At 33.8% G+C, this 21,339-nt stretch overlaps 4 protein-coding genes across 6 annotated transcripts; all 4 read left to right on the top strand.

The window, feature by feature from the left end:
* Positions 1 to 1,546: 1,546 nt before the first annotated feature.
* On the top strand, positions 1,547 to 7,545 carry LOC140877767 (peptidyl-prolyl cis-trans isomerase CYP40). Its single transcript, XM_073281344.1, has 10 exons — positions 1,547 to 1,879; positions 2,587 to 3,087; positions 3,206 to 3,293; positions 3,395 to 3,447; positions 4,505 to 4,609; positions 5,635 to 5,710; positions 6,540 to 6,577; positions 6,674 to 6,734; positions 6,820 to 7,002; positions 7,298 to 7,545. Exons 1-8 carry the CDS (start codon positions 1,706 to 1,708, stop codon positions 6,725 to 6,727), a joined length of 1,089 nt encoding a protein of 362 aa, XP_073137445.1. The 5' UTR covers positions 1,547 to 1,705; the 3' UTR covers positions 6,728 to 6,734; positions 6,820 to 7,002; positions 7,298 to 7,545.
* Positions 7,546 to 8,350: 805 nt separating this feature from the next.
* LOC140885289 (uncharacterized) lies at positions 8,351 to 9,280 on the top strand. Its single transcript, XM_073292249.1, has 2 exons — positions 8,351 to 8,693; positions 8,815 to 9,280. The coding sequence occupies exons 1-2, from the start codon at positions 8,432 to 8,434 to the stop codon at positions 9,072 to 9,074; spliced, it is 522 nt and encodes a 173-aa protein (XP_073148350.1). The 5' UTR covers positions 8,351 to 8,431; the 3' UTR covers positions 9,075 to 9,280.
* A 1,239-nt stretch (positions 9,281 to 10,519) lies between these two features.
* Positions 10,520 to 16,722, top strand: LOC140878699 (CDPK-related protein kinase). 2 transcript variants are annotated; one of them, XM_073282315.1, is made up of 11 exons: positions 10,520 to 11,021; positions 14,399 to 14,529; positions 14,682 to 14,723; positions 14,784 to 14,892; positions 14,966 to 15,044; positions 15,129 to 15,425; positions 15,501 to 15,613; positions 15,713 to 15,820; positions 15,897 to 15,959; positions 16,042 to 16,209; positions 16,283 to 16,722. In XM_073282315.1, the coding sequence occupies exons 1-11, from the start codon at positions 10,653 to 10,655 to the stop codon at positions 16,412 to 16,414; spliced, it is 1,611 nt and encodes a 536-aa protein (XP_073138416.1). In that variant the 5' UTR covers positions 10,520 to 10,652; the 3' UTR covers positions 16,415 to 16,722. The 2 variants fall into 2 exon arrangements, with proteins under 2 accessions (XP_073138416.1, XP_073138415.1); XM_073282314.1 differs by having other exon boundaries at positions 14,966 to 15,425.
* Positions 16,723 to 17,009: 287 nt separating this feature from the next.
* Positions 17,010 to 20,739, top strand: LOC140883301 (zinc finger protein ZOP1). 2 transcript variants are annotated; one of them, XR_012150365.1, is made up of 6 exons: positions 17,010 to 17,240; positions 17,995 to 18,195; positions 18,766 to 18,889; positions 19,263 to 19,358; positions 19,459 to 19,919; positions 20,059 to 20,739. XR_012150365.1 is itself a non-coding variant. In XM_073289720.1 (6 exons), exons 1-5 carry the CDS (start codon positions 17,232 to 17,234, stop codon positions 19,818 to 19,820), a joined length of 792 nt encoding a protein of 263 aa, XP_073145821.1. In that variant the 5' UTR covers positions 17,010 to 17,231; the 3' UTR covers positions 19,821 to 19,856; positions 20,059 to 20,734. The 2 variants fall into 2 exon arrangements, 1 of the variants encoding a protein (XP_073145821.1); XM_073289720.1 differs by having other exon boundaries at positions 19,459 to 19,856; positions 20,059 to 20,734.
* Positions 20,740 to 21,339: the final 600 nt, after the last annotated feature.

Raw genomic sequence — 21,339 nt, 5'->3', positions numbered from 1 at the left:
ATTTGCGTTATGCTAATCGGAGCTTCAATTTGCGCTTAATATTCTTCCACAAATTTAGTCGATGACTTATAGCTCGTCTAGTTTTAAGTTTACGACGCCTTTAAATTTGAGTTGAGTTCCAGTAATCTTCCCTAACTGAAAAAAGTGTATATTTATATGATCTGTTTCCTATTAAATAGAATTATCAGAGCTAGCATGCAATATTTTTCATCGAGGAGAAGTTCATAAATAAATAAAAAATCATTAAATGAAAAATTACTTCTTCATGATTATAAATTTATAACTTGCCCGGACTTTAATTTTGTACCCGTAACATATGATTCACTTGACATAAATTTTTAGGTTCGATGGTTGATGTTAAAATTTAGTGAATTTTTGTACCACTTGATTCGATGTGATGAGATAATGAACCGAATGACTAGTTATGGTTCGCGAATGCAATGTTAATTATCATATGCAACACGTACCTTTCATATTATATAAGTCATTGTGGCATTTATATAATGAATTTTCAACAATTATTTAAACATAATATGTGTTTCATCGTACATGCATATGTATATACAAACAATGTAGCGACCACCTATTAAATTAAAACCATAAAGTTCCTTAACCAAATGTTCAAAGCAGCGAATTTTAAATAAGTTTGATTCAAATAATTAAATTATTTCGTAAAGAAATAAAAAGAAGTGGAGACAAATGTGGGGCCATTAATTAAAATAGAAGTTTGGGGTTAAATAATAATAAGAGAGTAAAAATGCATTGATTACTATCGGGGGTGTCATCATCATAGGTTCAAGAATGAAGCAGACATCGTACTCTTGAAGCCTCTCATTTAATGTATATTTGTCCAAACACAAAAGGGTTTTTTTTTTCTTTTTTTGACATTGCAAACTCAAAAGGGTTTTTACTACATACAAAACCAGCCTTTACCCGTCGGTTGGCAGTACTCGTGCATTTATGATCATCTTTGAATTTGAATAGTGGGTGGAGGAAGTAGTACTATTCATTCAACTAACAAACAAACTTAGACCATCTTAATTTCTCTATAATACCATGTTAATTAATTATTAAGCACCGCTTGTGCCGTAAATAGGATGATGAAATAAATCAGTTTATTTGGATAAGATAATAATGATGTATGAGTTATGACATTAATCTTCTTTAAAATCAAAAATCGAATAATCAATCAATATTTTATCTTACGTTTCAAACCGTGCTTTAAAAAGATTAAGTGTGTCTTTTCTATGCTACATTTATTTCTAAATAATTGACAAATGAGAAAACACAAATGGAAGGCAAAACCCATGAATTGTTTTGGACCAGGGTTGGAGGTCCAATTAGGCAGGTGGATCAATATTTATTTGGGATTTATTTCTGGTTTGAGAGGCTTTGGGCTTGTGTATAAAAATATTTTTATTGACAAACTAATCCAATCCATTGGGCGAATAATTGACCCGGATCCATTTAAAAAAGAGAGAGTTTCACTGCAACACCAGCGCAAAATAGCAAGGACCAGTGACATTTAAATACTACTTCATAAAAGGAGAACTCCATTGGACTGGCGGTATACACACTGTACTTGTACTATATAATAAAGTGCGAGGCTTAGGGTTTATCGGAATCAATTTTCCGGACTCTTTGTTTCAGCTACAGATACAGTTAATATACATATTTAACGCGCGTACTGTGTGAGGAAAAAGCTATGGGTGGGAAACCTCGGTGCTTTCTGGATATTAGCATTGGAGAGGAGCTGGAAGGAAGGATTATTGTGGAATTGTTCGATGATGTAGTCCCCAAAACGGCTGATAATTTCAGGGCTCTTTGTACTGGAGAGAAGGGCATTGGCCTTAACACCGGTGTCCCTCTCCATTTCAAGGTTTGTCTTTTTCTTTTTCTTTTTTTTAATACAAAAAGTAATTCTTTTTGGCTTATATGCGGAAATGTGCAACGAAATTTTCGTGTCTGGGAATTTTGTTTCTTGTTGTTTCCTCTTATCTTATTGACTGATCATTTCTGAAAACTTAGATTTATGGGGTGTCGTGAATTCGTTCGATGGCGGTTGATTGTTTTTGTTTTTGATTGATTTCATGAATTATTGATGTAGCATAAATTTACCTAGTTATTCTGGTCTTAAGCTAGGAAAAAATGGTGGTTGACTTTTATACCTCTCTTCAAAAATGGTATGCGACTACGAGCTCATTTTTATTTGGCAAAGATGGAAACTTGCTTTACATTTTAATTATACGTTAATGATGTTCATGAATTTCGAGTTTGGAATTTAGTTTTTAGCAGTTCTTTTAAGTTCAAAGTAGTTGGCTTGTGTTGTAAGTGCAATAAGGTAGTGTCTTGGAGAAATTTTAGGAAGCATTTATCAGCTTTTCCGTCACAAAATTTCTCAAAATTTCAAAATTTTGTGAAAGAAAAGCTGAAAAGTGTTTTTTGGAAGCTCTCCCAAACACTACCTAAGCATGCAAGTTTTTTTCTTTTTTCCCCACTTGTTATTGTTTCAGAGTTGTTCCTGATTGAACCAGGGAATTGCTTCTCTCCTGGATAATATTTAACAACCGCTTATGTTTATTTTAGGGATCTAGATTTCATCGTGTCATTAAAGGTTTTATGATACAAGGTGGTGATATTTCTGCTGGTGATGGGACTGGAGGCGAATCCATTTATGGACTGAAATTTGAAGATGAGAATTTTGAATCAAAACATGAAAGGAAGGGCATGTTGTCAATGGCCAATGCTGGACCAAACACTAATGGTTCCCAGTTTTTCATCACCACTACTCGGACTTCTCATTTGGATGGAAAGCACGTTGTATTTGGGAAAGTCATAAAAGGCATGGGTGTCGTGCGCTCTGTCGAACATGTCACAATTGGTGAAAATGACTGCCCTTCAGTTGATGTTGTTATTTCCGATTGTGGAGAAATCGCAGAGGGTGCTGACGATGGGATAGTTAACTTTTTCAAAGACGGCGATTTGTTTCCTGACTGGCCCGCCGATCTCGACAATAATTCCAGTGAGCTCTCTTGGTGGATGAATGCTGTTGAATCAATCAAGGGATATGGAAATGAGCATTTTAAGGTAATAATTTATCTGCAGTATATACCTAATAAAAATCCTGGCTTATTGGCTGATTGCTTCTTGAACTCCCCTTTTCATGTTATTAAATAACTCTTCTGCTCATTTACGTTATTTACAGAAACAAGACTATAAGATGGCTTTGCGGAAATACCGTAAGGCTCTGCGGTATCTGGACATCTGCTGGGAAAAAGAAGGGATTGACGAAGGTGGTCTTTATTTTCCATTTAATGCTAGAGTTTGGAACTTTCTGGAACAGGAAATTTGAGTTTGACCATGATTTTGACATTTCATTTTGTTTTTCGAGCAGATAAGAGCGTATATTTGAGAAAGATGAAAGCTCAAATATTTACTAACAGTTCCGTAAGTTTCTTAATTAGTTTTGAGTTTCTAAATATATATTCGTTGCATGGACCGTTGTATTTTTTTTTCCCTAAATTGTTGGTCTTTCCGTATTCGATGTCTTATTATCTAAGTGGATGTTGAAATTTACAAGATGCATCACTCCATGCTAATGTGATCTGGTAGCTCATATGTCGAGAAATTTGTTTCCACGAGTTTATGAAAATTGGTAATTGTGTTCTGTGCTTTCCGCTTACATGATTCTTGGTACCTTTTGATTATTGGTTTCCTTCGGCAACGATGAGGTTTTCAGTCATCCGTGTTTTTTCTAAAGATAATCTTGTACAGGGAATCTCGTCTATTCTATAGAAGGTTCTGGTATTAAGATCAAGTTAGCTCACAAGTCACAGCAGTTAGCCACTTGTGGTTAGATGTTTAGAGTAAGTGCGAAGCGTGATGACACGTGGCTATCAAATTTCAATTTTTACGAGTTTGAGCGTAAAAAAGACTTTTTAATTGTTAATTGCATCATGTCAATCAACGGATTTTATTAACACAAGCTTTGCTGGCCATCCCACAAATTACTCTGTCGCCAGTGAAGTGGACTCTTATTTGCAAAAATGGACTCTTTTTGGAATGTGAAGGTAAGGAAAGTGTTTGGGATCTTGGGGTGTTATTTTTTTCTGGGTGAAGGCTGAAGGAGATTTAGCTTGATTATTATTATTTTTGGTAAATATATTTTATACTATTAAATATTTATTATTTAAATTTAAAAGGTAATTTAAAATTGTATATAAAACTATCACGTTTTTGTGCTTATGTAGTCAAACATATGTTGACTGTTTCCCCCTGTTTTTGGCCAAATAAGAGCTTTCTATTACGATTCGGGCTTAATTGCACTTAATCATAACTTTTCGCACTTTTAGAAGTAGAACATTTGTGATAGTTATATCGTTCCTAAGGGTGTGATTGCTGCCCTCTTGTTTTAGCTGCGGTTGAATTTGGTGTAAATTTGAGATGACCATGCCTCCAGTCTTAAAAAGACATTCTTTTTACCCAACAATTTTGGTTTTGCTAGGCTTGTAAACTAAAACTGGGAGACTTGAAGGGAGCACTTCTAGACACAGACTTCGCTATGCGGGATGATGAAAACAATGCAAAGGCGTTGTTCCGCCAGGGCCAGGTTAGTTTTTCTTCTCTATCTTTTTTAATCTAGTTTTTATAAATGTCTATTTTAAGAAAATGGTTGAATGCCTTTTATTTTACGGTTATTTTGGCACCTCAGCTGACAGTTTGAACTAGTACCTAGAGATCTTTTAGGAGTAAGAGATCTGGAACTACATAGCCAGTCTTGTACTTCTTCTTTACCAGAGTTAAAACACATGGGCTCTCTGGCAGTATGGCACAGAAAATATTTATTGAGTTTGTTTTGCCGTTGTTTGTACTTTGTTGCAAACCAGGAACTGACCTATTGTCACCATGAATAACACAACCAAAGATACGGAGATCTGTATTTCATTTCTTCATTCCTACAAGTGTTTGTATTCTGGTTGAAAACGTTGTAGAGCACCTTTTCCAAGATGGCCTCTCGGTTCTTAGTTATTTAGGTCCATCCATAATTTTCAGTCTTAAACTTACCTTCTTCAAATGAGATTGTTTGATTACCGAATGACATTACTTCTCTCATATTTACTCCAAAAGTTTAATTTGTCGTGCTGTGCATGAATGTACTTGTAATTGATAACCTATAATTTTTTAAACACGGCTGTAGATGTGTCAGTCTCTTTTCTTACTTGATTTCTGTGATCTAGGCTGATTTATATGATAGGCTGGTAACCTTGTCTGCCTAGTGGTTGTTTCTGTTGGGTAACTCATCTAGTAAGATGCTTGGTTGATGATTGATTATCACTCTTTTCTTTTCTTTTTTAATCATACTTAATCATCAGTAGTTGTTAGAAATGTAGGCAGTGGCGTGACTGGCTTCCTTGTTCAGGAAACAAGGTGCTTCATATCATGCGTGTGCATCTGTCACTTTCTGATTTGACTTTGTGACACTGAGATTTAAAGCACTCTGTTCACTTCTATATCAGAGCGTCCTCTCCTGTGATCCTCCTTTGACTCTGCTAATTTTAAGGATTTTCTTTGTGGAACGAGTTATTTTTTTTTTGGCTTATTGGTTCTGATGCTTTAATCATTTTTGTTCATCAGGCACATGTGGCTTTAAATGATATAGATGCTGCGGTTGAGAGTTTTAAGAAAGCATTGGAGTTGGAACCAAATGATGGTTAGTAAGACCATTTGATTTTCGTTCTATTTTTTTTCACGTCTCTAGATACTTGAGAATTCAAGGAAGTGTTCTTTTTAGTTCAATTAATATTATCGATCATCTTATTGTTATATCATAAATGGAATGTTTGACATAAAAATATGTATGTAATTTCGAAAAAAATGTGACGCAAGTTACCAAAAAGGCAAAAAGAGCGAGCACAAACAAATAATTGGGAAAAAACTACTCTTGATTTGGAAAAAAAAAAAGCATCTTGAAATAGAGTAATAGACAACCAATCACATTATAGCATTTTGTTTCTTGTCCATGTCTCATTCTGAACTAGTATGTGCGGGCGGCCCCTCTAGAAATATGGAAATAGGAGGAAATTCAACACGTTGCCTTCCCATTTGGGACCCTAAAGATAACACATTAATACATGTTTGGTTTCTTTATTAATGTTCTAAAGTGACTTATATACTAATGCTGTGATTGGATTGATGGATTTAATTTGTTTAAAGATATTTGATTCGAGGATTGATTTGAAATGCATTCAAGGAATTTCAAATGACACCATCTTGGGTGCATTTCAAATTTGAAGGCTAAATTAATAATGGATTTATACAAATAAATCAGATAGAGTTGATATCCATGAGTACAAATATGTCAATACAAATAACAAATGTACTCTGAAGAGACTTTTTGATTTAATAATTAATGTTATTATATTTATATTCCAAGTTTTTGAAATAAACCTGGTGACTGAATTAAAGAATCAGCAAAGAATACATCTCTTCTAGGCCTATGAAAAATTTTTTAGCTGAAATTTGAGCTGGTCTTGCTATAGGTGCAATTAAAAAGGAGTTTGCGGCTGCAAAGAAAAGGGTATGAATCTCTTATTCTTAAATTGATCTCCCGTGCTTTTAACTGTTTGCTATACAGACTACTTAACTCACGTTCTATGTTGGTTCACTGGAATAGATTTCTGATAGACGTAACCAGGAAAGGAAAGCATATGCCAAGATGTTCCAATGACGACTTAGTAAGAACGTGAACCTGTCAGTTTCAAGAATCTTGATTAGAATATTGTTTCTCACATTAACTACTGATTTTTTGTTGCTTTTCAGGTTTTGCATCCCGCCATTTGACATTTTCTTTTCATTAAGGATTTAGTACTTTTCAGGGTCAATCTGTTCTCTCCGTTTTTTCTTTCTCCGTTTTGCTCCAATTACTTGAAAGGGTTTTGTGGTATTGATCAACATAAAACTACCTGGTTGCAGAAGCATCTGGCGACCTACATTTGATACTTGGTGAGCGAAGAAGTTTTCTTTGTTCTTATCTTATCTTCATTGATGAATAACACGATGAAGTTTAAACTCTTCCGGGCTAGAACTAGGTTAAAATCTGTTCCGTGATCTGATTTGTTTTGGTGATCTTTGGAGTCAATAAAGAAACTTCATATGCATGGAAATTATATATTTTCTAGAATTAGGAATGGCTAGCAAAATGGTACCAAGTAATTTGGTAAAAACAATGACAATAACAATCAGATCTCTTGCATTTCGTGATAATTTTCTTTTCTTACATTGTGTTTTTTCCCACCAGCATAATAAGGATCTTATCGGCCCTTGCTTGGTTTGGTAAAACCGGTGTTCAAGGCTATGGCTGGACCATTTCAGACATAACCAGGGAGTGTGTTGGATTATTTAAAAGGAGGCAAAATGTAACTTTACGTACTCTTTCTCGATTCTGTATTCCTATGAAGTTTTGGAGTCTATCTCTCTCTCAACTGTTGTACTTTATTCTAAATCAAGAATGTTACCCTCCCAATGTAGATTTAGCAGCTAATCTATGCTAATTCTATTGTTAATATCATACATCATATGTGATGTCATGGTTTGGTCACAAAAATTTAACTTCCAAAAGGTATTAGAAAAAATCAGTACCAAGTATGCTAAGAAACCATCCTATTGCAATTTTGCCTAATTGAAGAATTATAATAGGCTGCCATTTTTTTCAAAATGCCCCGATTTCGCACATAATGATGGATAGTTGCATTATTTGACAACTACTCATGTTAGTTGGGGTCGTTTTTACCAAAGTCAAAATGTCCTAGGATCTCATGTCCACATTGTTATTATCATTTTTTTTAAAATTGGTAAATGTAAAATATATAAATAAAAAAAACATTTAATTACAAGCCCTCGGGCCTCGTTCTTAGTTGTACGAGCACTTCTTCATGAAGCTAAATATAGTATAAGAACAAGGAACTTATCATATATTAACCATAAGATGCATGGTTAAAACTTCGAGTCCAATTGAAAAATTATTTAGTGTTAATTAATGAGGTTCAAACAAAGTAAATGTTAATATTTGCACTCTTGATGCTTGAGATTCTTGTGTTTAGTTCTATATATGTTTAATTTCGTTCACATACACGAGTGCCAAACGCCCAAGATGCTAAGTGGAAGACTCGGAAACTTAACCAAATTATGAACACAAAATAACGGCAATGAAGTCAATCTTACCAACCCAACTTACGAAAAAATTACCATGTTTCATATGACTCGTTCAAGTGATCATGTAAAGATACCAGAAAAACTTTCTTTAAATACCCCAACCCATATCCTTCATCAGCATCCCAGAATCAAATTCCTTAATTCAAATTGTTTTTTTTTTCCTTCCATCACATACCATTCATTATCAATTGCGCGAAAATCGAAAATCGAATAATACACCATGACCATGAAATTTGGAGCAGCTCTAACAATTCTTGCTGTGGCCACGTCCATGTTTGGCCTTGCAACGGCGAACAAGAACTTGACCGGCACGGTGGCCGGAAACTGGAACCGCACTGAAGACTACTGGGGATACTGGCACAAAAATGTTAGCCAGGATGCCAAAAGGATCGTAGTTGGTGGCTCTGAAAAGTGGCATTTTGGGTTCAATTATACTGATTGGGCGATCAAGAATGGACCCTTGTACTTGAATGATACTCTAGGTACGTATAAATTATTTTTTAAGGCCTTTGCATGCAGTAAACATATATCTCAGGAGAGAGAGAGTTAATTGTAATTTAATTATATTGAATCATATATATGCTTTTGTTGTTCAATTTGTAGTGTTCAAATATGATCCACCAAACGATACCACATTCCCTCACAGCGTGTATCTGCTACCAAACTTCCCGAGTTTCCAAAAATGTGACCTGAGAAGGGCAAAGAAAATAGGAGAGGTGACGGCCGGAGGCGGAGAAGGGTTCGAGTACGTGCTCAAGAGGTGGCAGCCATACTATTTCGCTTGTGGCGAGCGTAACGGCTCCCATTGCAACGTCGGAATGATGAAATTCGCGGTCTGGCCTTTGGTCCGTTGGTATTACTAAAACGTTTCGCGCAACTAATTATGAAGGAACAAATTTGTGTGTTCTTCTTATAATATGTTTGAAATAATGTGTCGTGGCCGTGTTACTATTAGCTATATTGATTTTGTTTTCTTTTGTGTTAATTTGTGTGTTTTTGGTTTCTGCATTCATGTTATGTAGCAAATTAATAATCGAAGGGCTTGTGTTTCCTTCCATGGTTAATTTATTTATAATAAACTTACATTTTAATTAATTCTTTTTTCATGATAATTTACAAAGTACAACTATGTACTAATCATTACAAAAAATAATTATTCAATACTTTTCACTATTATAATTAATCAAAATATATATGATACAATCAGTATTTTTAAAAACGTTATAATTTACTTTGGCCCCTGTTTTTGTGTGTGTATATGTATGTATATATTGTCCTTTCAGCTTGCATCGGCCCTGGAGACAAGTTAATTATAATGAGTTTGTTCTCCACATTCATACACGCACACGTCATTTTATGGAAAAACAATATGATATCCACATTCAATGGTACAAAAATTTTCGCATATATATCAGGCTAAAAAAAAAAAAAAAAAAAGGTTTGGTATATCAGGTACTAAATTATTACTGTCCTAGGTGAGCAACAACCTTAATTTGATCCGTAGGTATCTTCAAAAAGCTGCCAAATTAATGTATGCGTACTACTCATTGAAGTCTTAAACTTTATTATAGTGTTCTTGTGCTGCATTCAAAACCCAATTTTTTTTGCATTTGATATGTTCACGTGAAATAAAAATTAAAATGAGGTTTCAACTATCAAGTTCAATATCTAATTATAACAAACTGTTATAAAAAAATAAAAATAAAAAATTGAACAAAATAAACAATAGATTATAGACTACTCACACCAATTAAGCTTTGAATATGAGATAGAACACTCTAGTTTGACTCTATTTTCATAAAGGAAAATGTTATATGTACACATTAAGTTACACATTGGGTTACACATTACACATGAAATTACAAATTTATCTTTCCACTTGATTTGAAAAAAATCTTTCCAAAATACATTAATGATATATATAATTTTAAGTGCAACGTGTAACCCAACGTTTAACATTCTGTGTACATGTAGCACCACCCGTAAAGTAAATGATCACTCTAACTCCCCATTATTATTATTATTATTATTATTATTATTATTATTATGCATAAAAAGGAAATTATAGTAAATCGAATAATTAACAATTGCATTGAATCTCATGATAATGATACAAGCCTACGCACGACGTTAATTATTTTTTCCATAAATAAGTGAAGCATGGCCGACACGGCCACTTATATAATTTTTCCAAATGATTTTCTTTTGGAGGATAATTATCACAACTCATTTCAGACATACACAAAAACATCATATATATTACCTGGCGAGTTAAATGTATAAGATGTATGTCATATTTATGAAAAAATATTATTATTTTTATAATTATAATATGATGGAATCGATCTGTATATTGTATTTATTCTAAGACGAGTGGATATATATTGCGTAAATTAAACACTTGTATGAGTGCATGAATTGATCTTAATTCCAATTCCGCCATGGGAACCTGCGCCTCCAAGCCTCCTCCCAAACCCAACCCTTATGCCAGAAAAGCCTCACCACCGCCGGAGACTGTCTCCGAACCTCCGACGCCGCTCTACACCTCCAAGAAGACGCCTTTGAGAGGGATGTTTCCTCCACCCTCGCCGGCAAAGCACTTGAAGGAGTTGTTTTTTAGGAGAGACGACATGGAAGCTGGTTATCCTGAAATGGATAAGAATTTCGGATTCACAAAGCAGTTCTCGAGAAAATACGAGGTAGGGGAAGTGGTGGGGCGGGGGCATTTCGGGAATGTTCACTCCTCCATTGTTAAGAAAGGAGAGCTCAAAGGCCAAAAAGTCGCTATCAAAATCATACCCAAGTCCAAGGTCAGTAATCTGAAACTGGTTTATATATTTAATAATAATAATAATAATTTAGTAACGCAATTTGGAGAGTGTTTTACACTAAAAAAAAAATACTAATCACATTCCATTTTAATTTTTGTTATATATATATATTATCGATATTATCCATTCGTATTGTTTAGTAAATTTTTAAATCATTCTAAAATTTAAACATATACCTAATATAATTTAACTTCCTTGTATAATTAATAAAAAAATAAATAAACAATCAATTATTTTTAGATAAAATCTTAAAAAACTAAACTTCAAAATAGGAAAAATTTATATAGTACTAAAACTACCTACAAATATAATTTATCATTGTATTGATTGAATTTGGGGAATTTTTTTTATTTTTTTTATACTATAGCAATAATATTAAATTTTAAATGAATTGTTAAATATTGATATAGTTATAAATTTTTTATACATTTTAATTACATTAGTTTATCTGACGTGATACTTTGCTTATCAAATTAATAATATAATTTTTTAATCATAATATAGTATATTCAATATAATTTTTGTTTTTATTTTTTTATAAATATGTTGTGAATTTGTAATTTTAGTTTCAGTGTAAATTATATAATATTGTGTAATCATTCGATTTGAAAACTAATAAAATAAAATAATTAAAATTATAATAATTAGAATTATTTATTTCTGAGTAATGAAATTAAGTAAATATTTTCAATAAATAAAGGCAATTGAATATTTTTTAAAAAAAATATAAAAACAAAAACTATCTTTCCGGAACTTTAATTTATTTTCTGGTCCAATTTTCAAATATTTAATAAATTTAAATAATATAATATATATTCTTAAAATTAATAATCGAGATAATCATGATATAACCAAATCAAACTATACACGAATTTAGTTAATAGTTACTATTTAACTTGATTTAACCAAAATTTTATAATATTTTGTAAAATTCGAGATAAAACATAAAATATATAAATATATTTGCACGTGAATTGTTAAAATTTTATTGTTTTATTATATCTAGAATAAAAATATGAATGATTTAAACATAATAATTTTTATAATGAATGCAAAATATGTTTGGAAGGTCAAATAAGATTTTATGTGTATTTAGAAAGTCATAAATAAGGGTAGTTTTGTCAACTACTATAATAAAAATATAATTTGAAGTGTGATTAACACCTTTTGGAGTGTAAATAACACTCCTCTTAATTTTTTTTTTAAAAAATATAAGATATTAAAAAAGCAAACTTGAAATTTAGACCAAAACTATTAAAAATAGAGATCTATTTGACTATTTCATTATTATTAAAAAAGAAAAAGAAATAAGTCCAACCTCAGCACAATTTCTGGAATTCTTCATTGACTTATAAGATGGAGATTACAGTACTGTTTTTGGTGGCTGCAGTAATATTTATTTTCTTGGTGGGCTCTCTCATTGGGTGGAGGGCCTCTCCATTTACATATATCATTATAAATTTATACAACTAGTGTCATGCTATGTGTTCATGCATGCCTCTACTAGTGGGGTTATATATGACGAGTCTTTGTAATATTTATGGAAAATTTTAAATTTAGTCCTATATATTTGTTATTTTTGCGATTTTAATTCTTTTTTCGATGTGGCGCTGACGTGGCACCAATTCAGTGCTGATGTGGAGCTGACGTGTACAGTGCCACGTAAGCATTTTCAAATAAAAAGGACCAAAATTGCCAAAAATCAGAACATGCAGGACTACAAATGAAATGTGAAAACATAGAGGACCAAAATCGCAAAGTGACAAACATACCGAACTAAATTTGCAATTTTTCCTAATATTTATTTTGTATTCGTTCTTGTTTTACGGATTAATAGTCTTCTAGATCAACATAAATAATAACTTGATTCTTGACCTTCTTTAATTTGTATACTTGCTACGATAATTGACAATTCTAAATCAGTTCATTTCAACACAGGGTGATGGATCGATACGTATCTATGCAATAGGTGGTGAACATTGAACAACTAATTAATTAAGAATATGCAAATATTATTGAATTCTAATAGCTAGTTTACTTGTCTACGTACGTACGTTTGATTCACATTTTCTGGGACACGTAAATGGCTCACAATTCATTTCTTGAAAAGTCTTTTTGGTACGTAGTATAAATTACGTCTGAAAATCTTATTTGAATTTCTGGATTCATTACTTTACTAATCAGACATTAATTGCTAATCCCTACGTGACGATCGAGAATGACTAGCACAATATTGAAAATCTGATTTTAATTTCTAGATTCAATATAATATTATTACTTAACCCATAGGTTTACCGATGCACATAAAGATATAGTGGCTATAATAATAATAATAATAATAATAATAATAATAATAATAATAATAATAATAATAATAATAATAATAATAATAATAATAATAATAATAATAATAATACAATGAAAAAGTGATTTTACTATTCTAATAATTAAAAAAGGTAATTTTACAATATTGCATGACGGGACCTTGTTTAATATATGGAAGTCAATTTTTAAATTTTTTTCTGAGGAAATTGAACTAATTTCATAATGTAATAAACGTAGACATTAAGTTAATTTTATAGCTTCCATTTGGCCAATAATTTTAATTTACATGAAATATTTTATTTTATGATTATAAATTTGATTATCATATAATTGCATATATAATATACTATCTAAAATTTTGCTTACTTTGATCATTCTTTTTAAGAATAATTGGTATAATTATTTCTTCTATTTTTTAGTAGTAAAATTGTTTCTTTCAGAACAAAGAATAAATGGAATATATTTTGAGTTTGAACTTGGAATATTTTGTTTGCTAGTACAAGTTTTATCATTCTCATAAAATTTTTGTAATATATTCAAATTAAAGGAGCTCATGAATGCAAAATTTGAGTCTTCTGTATAATAGAGCCCCATAATGAAATTTAAATCGAAGTACTCGAATTCACATTCGTGCCTCCCTTGAGCTTAGCATAGAATTTGGATAAGAAAGAAAAGAAATTTGAACTCGAGCTTGAAATTTGAATATGCAAGAATGACTTGCTTTCGGCTCGATTCAATGAGTTTGGACCTTTGATTTAGATACACTTGATCCAAACATTGAACTTCATTAAAGATTAAGGTAGTGTTTGGTAGAGCTTCTAAGTAAGCATTTCTCAGTTTTTCCTTCAAAAAATTTTCCGAGTGGCTTAGATTTAAGGTGATCACCTCTCTTTGTGTAGGATTTACGTGGCTATTTCGGAATCCCTTAGATCAGAGAGTATGAATACAATCAAACTTACTATATGTAGTTATTTGTCTCTCTGTTTGTTTTCCTGCTATCTCTTCTTGTTGGATTCTTTGTTGGTCACCAGATGACAGCAGCTACTGCTATCGAGGATGTCCGAATGGAGGTCAAAACACTTCGTGCTCTCACAGGGCATCCTAATATCGTGAAATTCTACGAAGCTTTTGAAGATGTTGATAATGTCTATATTGTGACGGAGTAAGCATTCAAGACATCATTTTTTTCTCGTCATGAAACCTTGTTTCTCATGTGAACTTGATCCAACACTTTCAACGCGAATTATGTTACAAGTTGGGATTTTCCAGCTTGTTAATTTATATCATTGTTTGATGTAAATCTGTGTCTTTCAGGCTGTGCGAAGGGGGAGATCTTCTTGAAAGATTGCTCTCAAGGTATTGTTATTTTTCACTGTTGTATTCCTTTTTTAGTTATATAACAACTCTTTGTAACAGAGGTGGGAAACACTCGGAAGATCAGGCGAAGAGTGTTCTTGTACAGATTCTGAATGCTGTAGCATTTTACCATCTCCAAGGCGTCGTTCACCGTGATCTTAAACCGGAGGTAGAATGATATACTATTGCTCTTGAAAATCAGAAAGATGAACACATTTTATATATCATATTATATTATGCAGAATTTTCTATTTTCCTCCAAAGATGAAGATTCTGAATTAAAAGTCATAGACTTTGGCTTATCAACTTTTGTTAAACTAGGTAAAACTCTGCACTTGAATTTATTCATTCAAATTTTATATATTAGATTTGGGGTAGGATTTGAATATTGCTACTCATATGCAGATCAAAAACTTGATGAAATTGTTGGCAGTGCGTATTATGTTGGGCCAGAAGTTTTACACAGGTCATACGGTAGAGAAGCCGATCTATGGAGTGTGGGTGTTTTAGCTTATATCCTTCTCTGTGGTAGTCGCCCCTTTTGGGCTCGAACCGAGTCTGGCATTTTTCGGGAGGTCCTGAAAGCTAGCCCAAGTTTCGACGAAAATCCGTGGCCATTTTTATCTTCCGAGTCTAAGGACTTTATCAAGAGATTATTGGATGAAGATCCTAGGAGAAGGCTAACAGCTACTCAGGCTCTGCGTAAGCCATTCTCTCAAGTACTCCAAATTTTTGTGTTTTTTTGGTTTCGGGCTGTCCAAAATCTTCTGTTTTCAGGTCATCCATGGATTCGGAATCATAGCCGAGTGAAAATCCAGTTTGACATTCATGTATTCTGTCAAATGGAAGCTTACATGCGAACGCCACCTTTGCGTAAGGCTGCCTTAAGGGTGTGTGCAAGCATCATTATTCAGACCAAATTGTTCTTCATTACTGTGATGTTTACAAACAGTCATTTTTGAGGCGTTTTTCGCTATATCTTCTGTCAGGCCTTGTCTACTACGTTGGCACAAGAAGAACTCTTATATCTCAAGGAGCAATTTGCTTTTCTCTGTCCCGACGAACGTCGTGGCATTTCAATAGAAAACATGAGAACAGTTGGTCTTTTTTCATCCTTTCTGACTATTTTCCCGCTCCTCCAATGAGTTCTCAGCTTCGTTTGATTCTTCGCAGGCGCTGATGACAAACGCTACTGATGCAATGAAATCTTCTTATGTTCCAGATCTCCTGGCCTCGGTAGTAAACAGAACATACCGTTTTTGTGATCACCCCTGATTTGTTCTCGCGGTTATCGTGCTCACATACTTTCCATTGACAGCTGAATGTGCTACAATATAGCAAGATGTATTTTGAGGAGTTCTGTGCTGCTGCATTAACTGTCCATCAAATGGAAGCACACGAAAACTGGGAAGAACGTGCGCGTTCCGGATATGATGCGTTTGAGAGAAATGGGAACCGGGCTATTGTCATCGAAGAAGTAGCATCAGTAAGTCTCCAGTTTCTGCTGTATCCTATGTTTTGAACTGTCACAACACGTATGAAAACTATTGATCTTGCAGGAACTCGGGATTAGTCCTTCGGAGCCGGTGTATACTGTTCTACAAGAATGGATCAGGCATACTGATGGGAAATTGAGATTCAAAGGATACATCAAATTGCTACACGGCCCATCCACACGTCGCCTGCAGTGAGAGCGCTAAAGGCGTTTTCGAGCTGATAAAAATTGGAGCAGCGCGGATTCAAGTGCAGGATGTCTCACTTGTTGCGTGTATATTGATAGCAATAACCGCGGTGTCCGAATGAAATGCTGATATGATCACGAGTTTGAATATAAATGGCTGTTGTACAATACATATATATGAGTTATAGCCTTATAGGTAACTGGTCTTATAAATACAAGATAATGTGTGAGATTACATGAATATATATAGTATAGGCTTTTCTTGTACACTACTCCCTTCTAAAATATACATACTAATCTTCAAATTTCAGAGATGAATATTATTTTAGGACAATTTTTCTTCACTTAAAAATTTTATCCACGATCTCATTAGTTGATATAGAGCTCGTTTGCGTTCTGTAGTTTTTTTTTTTTTAAAAATATTTTTTTAAGTTAACTTTTAAAAGTGCTTTTTAAAAGCTATAATGTGTTTTTTCTTACAAAATCATTTTTTTGGTTTTCGATAAAAAAAATCGATTAAACTAAGTCAACCAAAATTACAAAATCATTACTTTATTTAGCTTTTTTTTATATGGAAATGTAGAATAAATTGAATGCAAACGGATTTCAGCAAGACTTTTTGGGGCGCTGGGTTGGGGTTTTAAAGTTCGAAACGTCGTCGGGTAAGCGAACAGAATTGGGAATCGAAAATTTAGGGTTAAGGACTAGATCATATTCAAAGTCGAGAATTCCGGAATCGCGAGCCCAAGTTACTGAGTTTCAGCTCTTAATTCTTCCGATTCAGATATATATATATATATCTCAGCCAGGAAAATTAATTTGGAGCCATGACAGAGGTATGTTCACCCTTCCTCGTTTAAACTATCGCCCTTTGTTTTTGAACATTTTAAATTTTTAATTGTAAGCTCAAAGATTTGATTCAACGACCGTATTTGGGGTGTGAATGTATGATTTTTTTTGGGTGGTTATACGCATATATCTGTTCCTCGTAACAACTTTTGCAAAACTAAATTAAGAACTCAGACGATTAGTTCCAATCCCGAACTTAGAATTTCCAAGTTCCAATGCTGATAAAAGTGCACTGTTCCAAGTTAAGATTTCACGAGTTCTAGTGTATTTTGTTGTGATGTATAATGTATTATTTTTTTCAATGCTGCTAGATATGGACTCTGGCTAAGTTATTTTTCACCTGGATTGTTTCCATTTGTTATGGATAATTTCACTATTTGTTTTAAAAGCTCGAGTATGATTTGCATCATTGGTAGAGTGGTGAATCTGAGTTTTGGTTGTCCAATGCATTCCTGTGAAGTCTGAACTCTTTCATAAGGTTTTCAATGGTCAAATTTGTACAATTCAATGTTTTTTCATGCTCTTAATTTGAAAGAATATCTTATTATATCATCTATATTATATATACTATATATAATAGTTGATTCTGTTAGACACACAATGTGTGTGCTGTAATGCTAGTTTAGTTCAATAATGAAAACATGTAAATATGATTGACTGTATTCGGTTCTTCCTATTCTTTCTCTCTATATGGTTTCTCTCGACATTATCTGTTGAGTGATCCTTCTTTTTATTCTGCAGTACTGGGTTAGCCAGGGTAACAAATGGTGTGACATCTGCAAAATTTGGTTATCAAACAATCCAGCAAGCATTAGAAATCATGAGCTTGGCCAGAGGCATAAGGCTAATGTTTCCCAAAAGCTCACTACCATGCGAGAAGAGAAAGCTGCAAAAGATAAAGAAGAAAAGGCAGCAGTTCGTGTCATGGAACAAATAGAGTCTGTAAGCACTCACATTGTTTTAAAAAAATTTCTCCCTTGTTTGGATATTTGTCATTTAAATGTACTCTCATTTGCAAACATTTTTTGCGACCTCCAAGATATCTGAAGTTCTGAATGCTGACAGTTGATGAACCGTATATTTATCAACCTTGGCCGTGCCATATCTGAAGTGGCTTGTCAAAGGGGACCCCTTTTTGAGTGCTTGCACAATGTAGCTGCTCAGCTTTCTATCATGATTCATATTTACATTACCTTTCTCCTGTGACTTCTGTAGTTTGCTTCTCAGGTAGTAGGTTTAAGCAGCTACTCGTTGCTAGTCACAACAGCCCCTATTTGTGGCAATTCCTAATGCTTATTAGTTTACATGTAAATAATTCGTGGTGGCAACTTAGTAATTATCATTTTGAGCAGAATTAGTGGTGGTATTTCTTCCATCATTCAAATGCTTTCCCATAGTTATCTACAAAGCACTTCATGATTTTCTCCTATTTCTTTAATGATCTCCAGAAATATTTTTGCTCGTATTCCTTTTGGTATTCAAGTTCTCTTATTTTTGCTCTGTTTTTGCCAGAAAGCCAAGCGCAGCTATGAAAAGGACTTGGCATCTTTTCAGGAGGCAAGGGATTCTAACGCAGATGCACTACTTACCGAGGACAATAATAGAGGAACAGGAGGAGGTTCCACAATATCTGAAGGTAGTAAAGTTTTGGTGTCTTTTGAATTATGAAATGAATTAATGGTCATCCAGTGTTCACTGGGACTAGTAGATTTATCTATCCTTTTGAATATGTCGTATCCAATTAATGACCTGAGATTTCACTTTTTAATTTTGTTAGTGTATGATTTACGAACCTTCTATTCATGAAGTTCATGAAGGCGTTATGTTTTAAGACAAGTATGACAATTAAATTTTGTCTTAGAATGCAGGTAAATTAAACTCCTTAAGTTCTAGCATGCCGGTGTTAGTTTATAACTGAGCTTGTCTATATTTTCCCTTTGATGATTACCATTTTTCTTAAAACAATGTCTCTGTACTAACCTTTTTTTTTTATTATGTGGACATGGCAGATTGGGAGTATGAAAGTTCATCAGGCTATTATTACAATCAAAGGACTGGTTGCTACTATGATCCAAATTCTGGCTTTTATTATACAGATTCTATAGGTACAGTTTCTTCTTCAATGATTCAAACCTCTACCTCTGCCCCCCTTAAAAAAAAATTCCTTCTTGTTCATGCTTTTCTCATGGTGAGCCAATGTTGTAGGTAAGTGGGTGACACGAGAGGAGGCCCTTGCTGCATCTCAAAAATCATCAGAATCTATCGGGAAGAAATCTATTATAGGGAAACAACCGTTAGCAACAGCTAATAAACCGGCCACTGAATCTAAGAGTGCTTCCATCTCTCAAACTGCACCTCCACCTGGGCGTGTTGTCTCCACACCGCTCAATCCCATGAGAGCTGTAAAGGGTGCTCCTTCGTCTGTCACTGTTGGTAAGAGAAAAAGGGCAGATGGAAAGCCACAAGCTGTATCTGAAGAGGAAGCAGCTGCCATTAAGGCTAGGGAAGCTGCGAAGAAGAGAGTCGAAAAGAGAGAGAAACCTTTGCTGGGACTTTATAAGCGCTAGAATGAGTTGCAGTATGTGTCAAGTTTGATAAAAGAGGTCAATTTCACTAGAATTCTCAAGTGAACTACAACACAGTTGAAAACCAAAACATGTTAATCGGTTGGTATTTATGTTTTTCCTGATAGTACTCAACTCTGTAATCGTATATTACCTTTTTTATGGCACGCAAAACTTTCTGAAATACTATTTTTTGTTATTGCACATAGTGTGATTCTTATCGGTATTTTTTAAACTGCAGGAATTCTGAATCAGTGTGACCATGACCAACACGCAAAGGCACTACGATGCATATATTTTTTCTCAGGCTTTGAAAGATGCACAAGATAACTTGCGAAAAAAGGTGATCACAACTTTTTATCATCTAGTGTGGTTCTGCATGAACCTGTGTTATCTGCGCTACTCTTGAGGTGACTATTTCCTAAGCAGATGGAATCGTACTACAAGATCATATAGTCTTAATGTCAATTGTATTGCGAGCGACCCAGCGATTTGACTGATACTGCTAGTCTTAGCTAGTAAACGAGACGTTTGGCATTTGGTTTTATATCACTTGTAGACGGCCTTCACATTTGTTTTTATCGGTCTTCAACTCCTCTTCTCCAGTATTTTATCCTTGAGATGCTTGCTCGACTCTATCATTGGGCTTGAACTCGAATATGCTTGGGAGCTGGAACTCGTTAGTCGTTATGTCTCTGCGGCCGCAAGCAGATACCGTCGCTTTCATCAGATGAACTTAATATATTGAGTTTCACGCGGAAGATATATTAAATTGCCTAGTCCTATTCAGTTCTTGGATAGTTGCTTAAAGCCTTAAAACTGTGAAGTGTCGATGGTTAATAAAACATTTCTTTTCATTCTCCAACTTGGGTAGGGATATCTTGCTGAGTTGACCATTCAAACAAATCGGCCAAGGTTTGATTTTCTTCTTGTCAAAATCTCTTGGTAGAATGTCAATGTTCACACTATTTTTTTTTTAATAAAAAAAATCGAATCGAATAAATTTAATACCATTGCTTTTTCTCAGCCACACGTTTAACTTCAATGGGAGACCCGAGTCTCTCCAGCGGCATGGTCCCATAGACATACTCCCCATCTGATCATATTTTCCGGACTCGTAACCAACATGTGGGTTAGAAGCGAGGGCCATAAAATAAATATTTAGCATTCATATTTTATTTATATATATAAATATTCATTTATGCACCGATTTCATATCTTTCTCCTGCCAATCACCCAACACCAATTCTGTCGGTTGTTTTTTTTGTTTTTCTTTTTTGGTTAAACAAGTGGGGGGAAAAAAAGTAATTACACTACGACTCCTCTAATATTATCTGATTAGAGGCGTCAATTTGGGTTCGATATATCGTTTAAACGTCAAGCCGGACCAACGAGCCTTTAAACGTGCGGGACGTAAATATAATGTTATCATATTTTCTTGCACGGGACTGACTTAACCGTGAAGCAGAGTCATTGTCATAATTGTTATGGCTTCGTATTCAATGGTCAGCACTCGGCAGAG

This window comes from Henckelia pumila, chromosome 2 (genome assembly GCF_033568475.1).
Source record: "Henckelia pumila isolate YLH828 chromosome 2, ASM3356847v2, whole genome shotgun sequence".
NCBI classification, from domain to species: domain Eukaryota; kingdom Viridiplantae; phylum Streptophyta; class Magnoliopsida; order Lamiales; family Gesneriaceae; genus Henckelia; species Henckelia pumila.
This window is presented reverse-complemented; position numbering and strand designations above follow the sequence as displayed.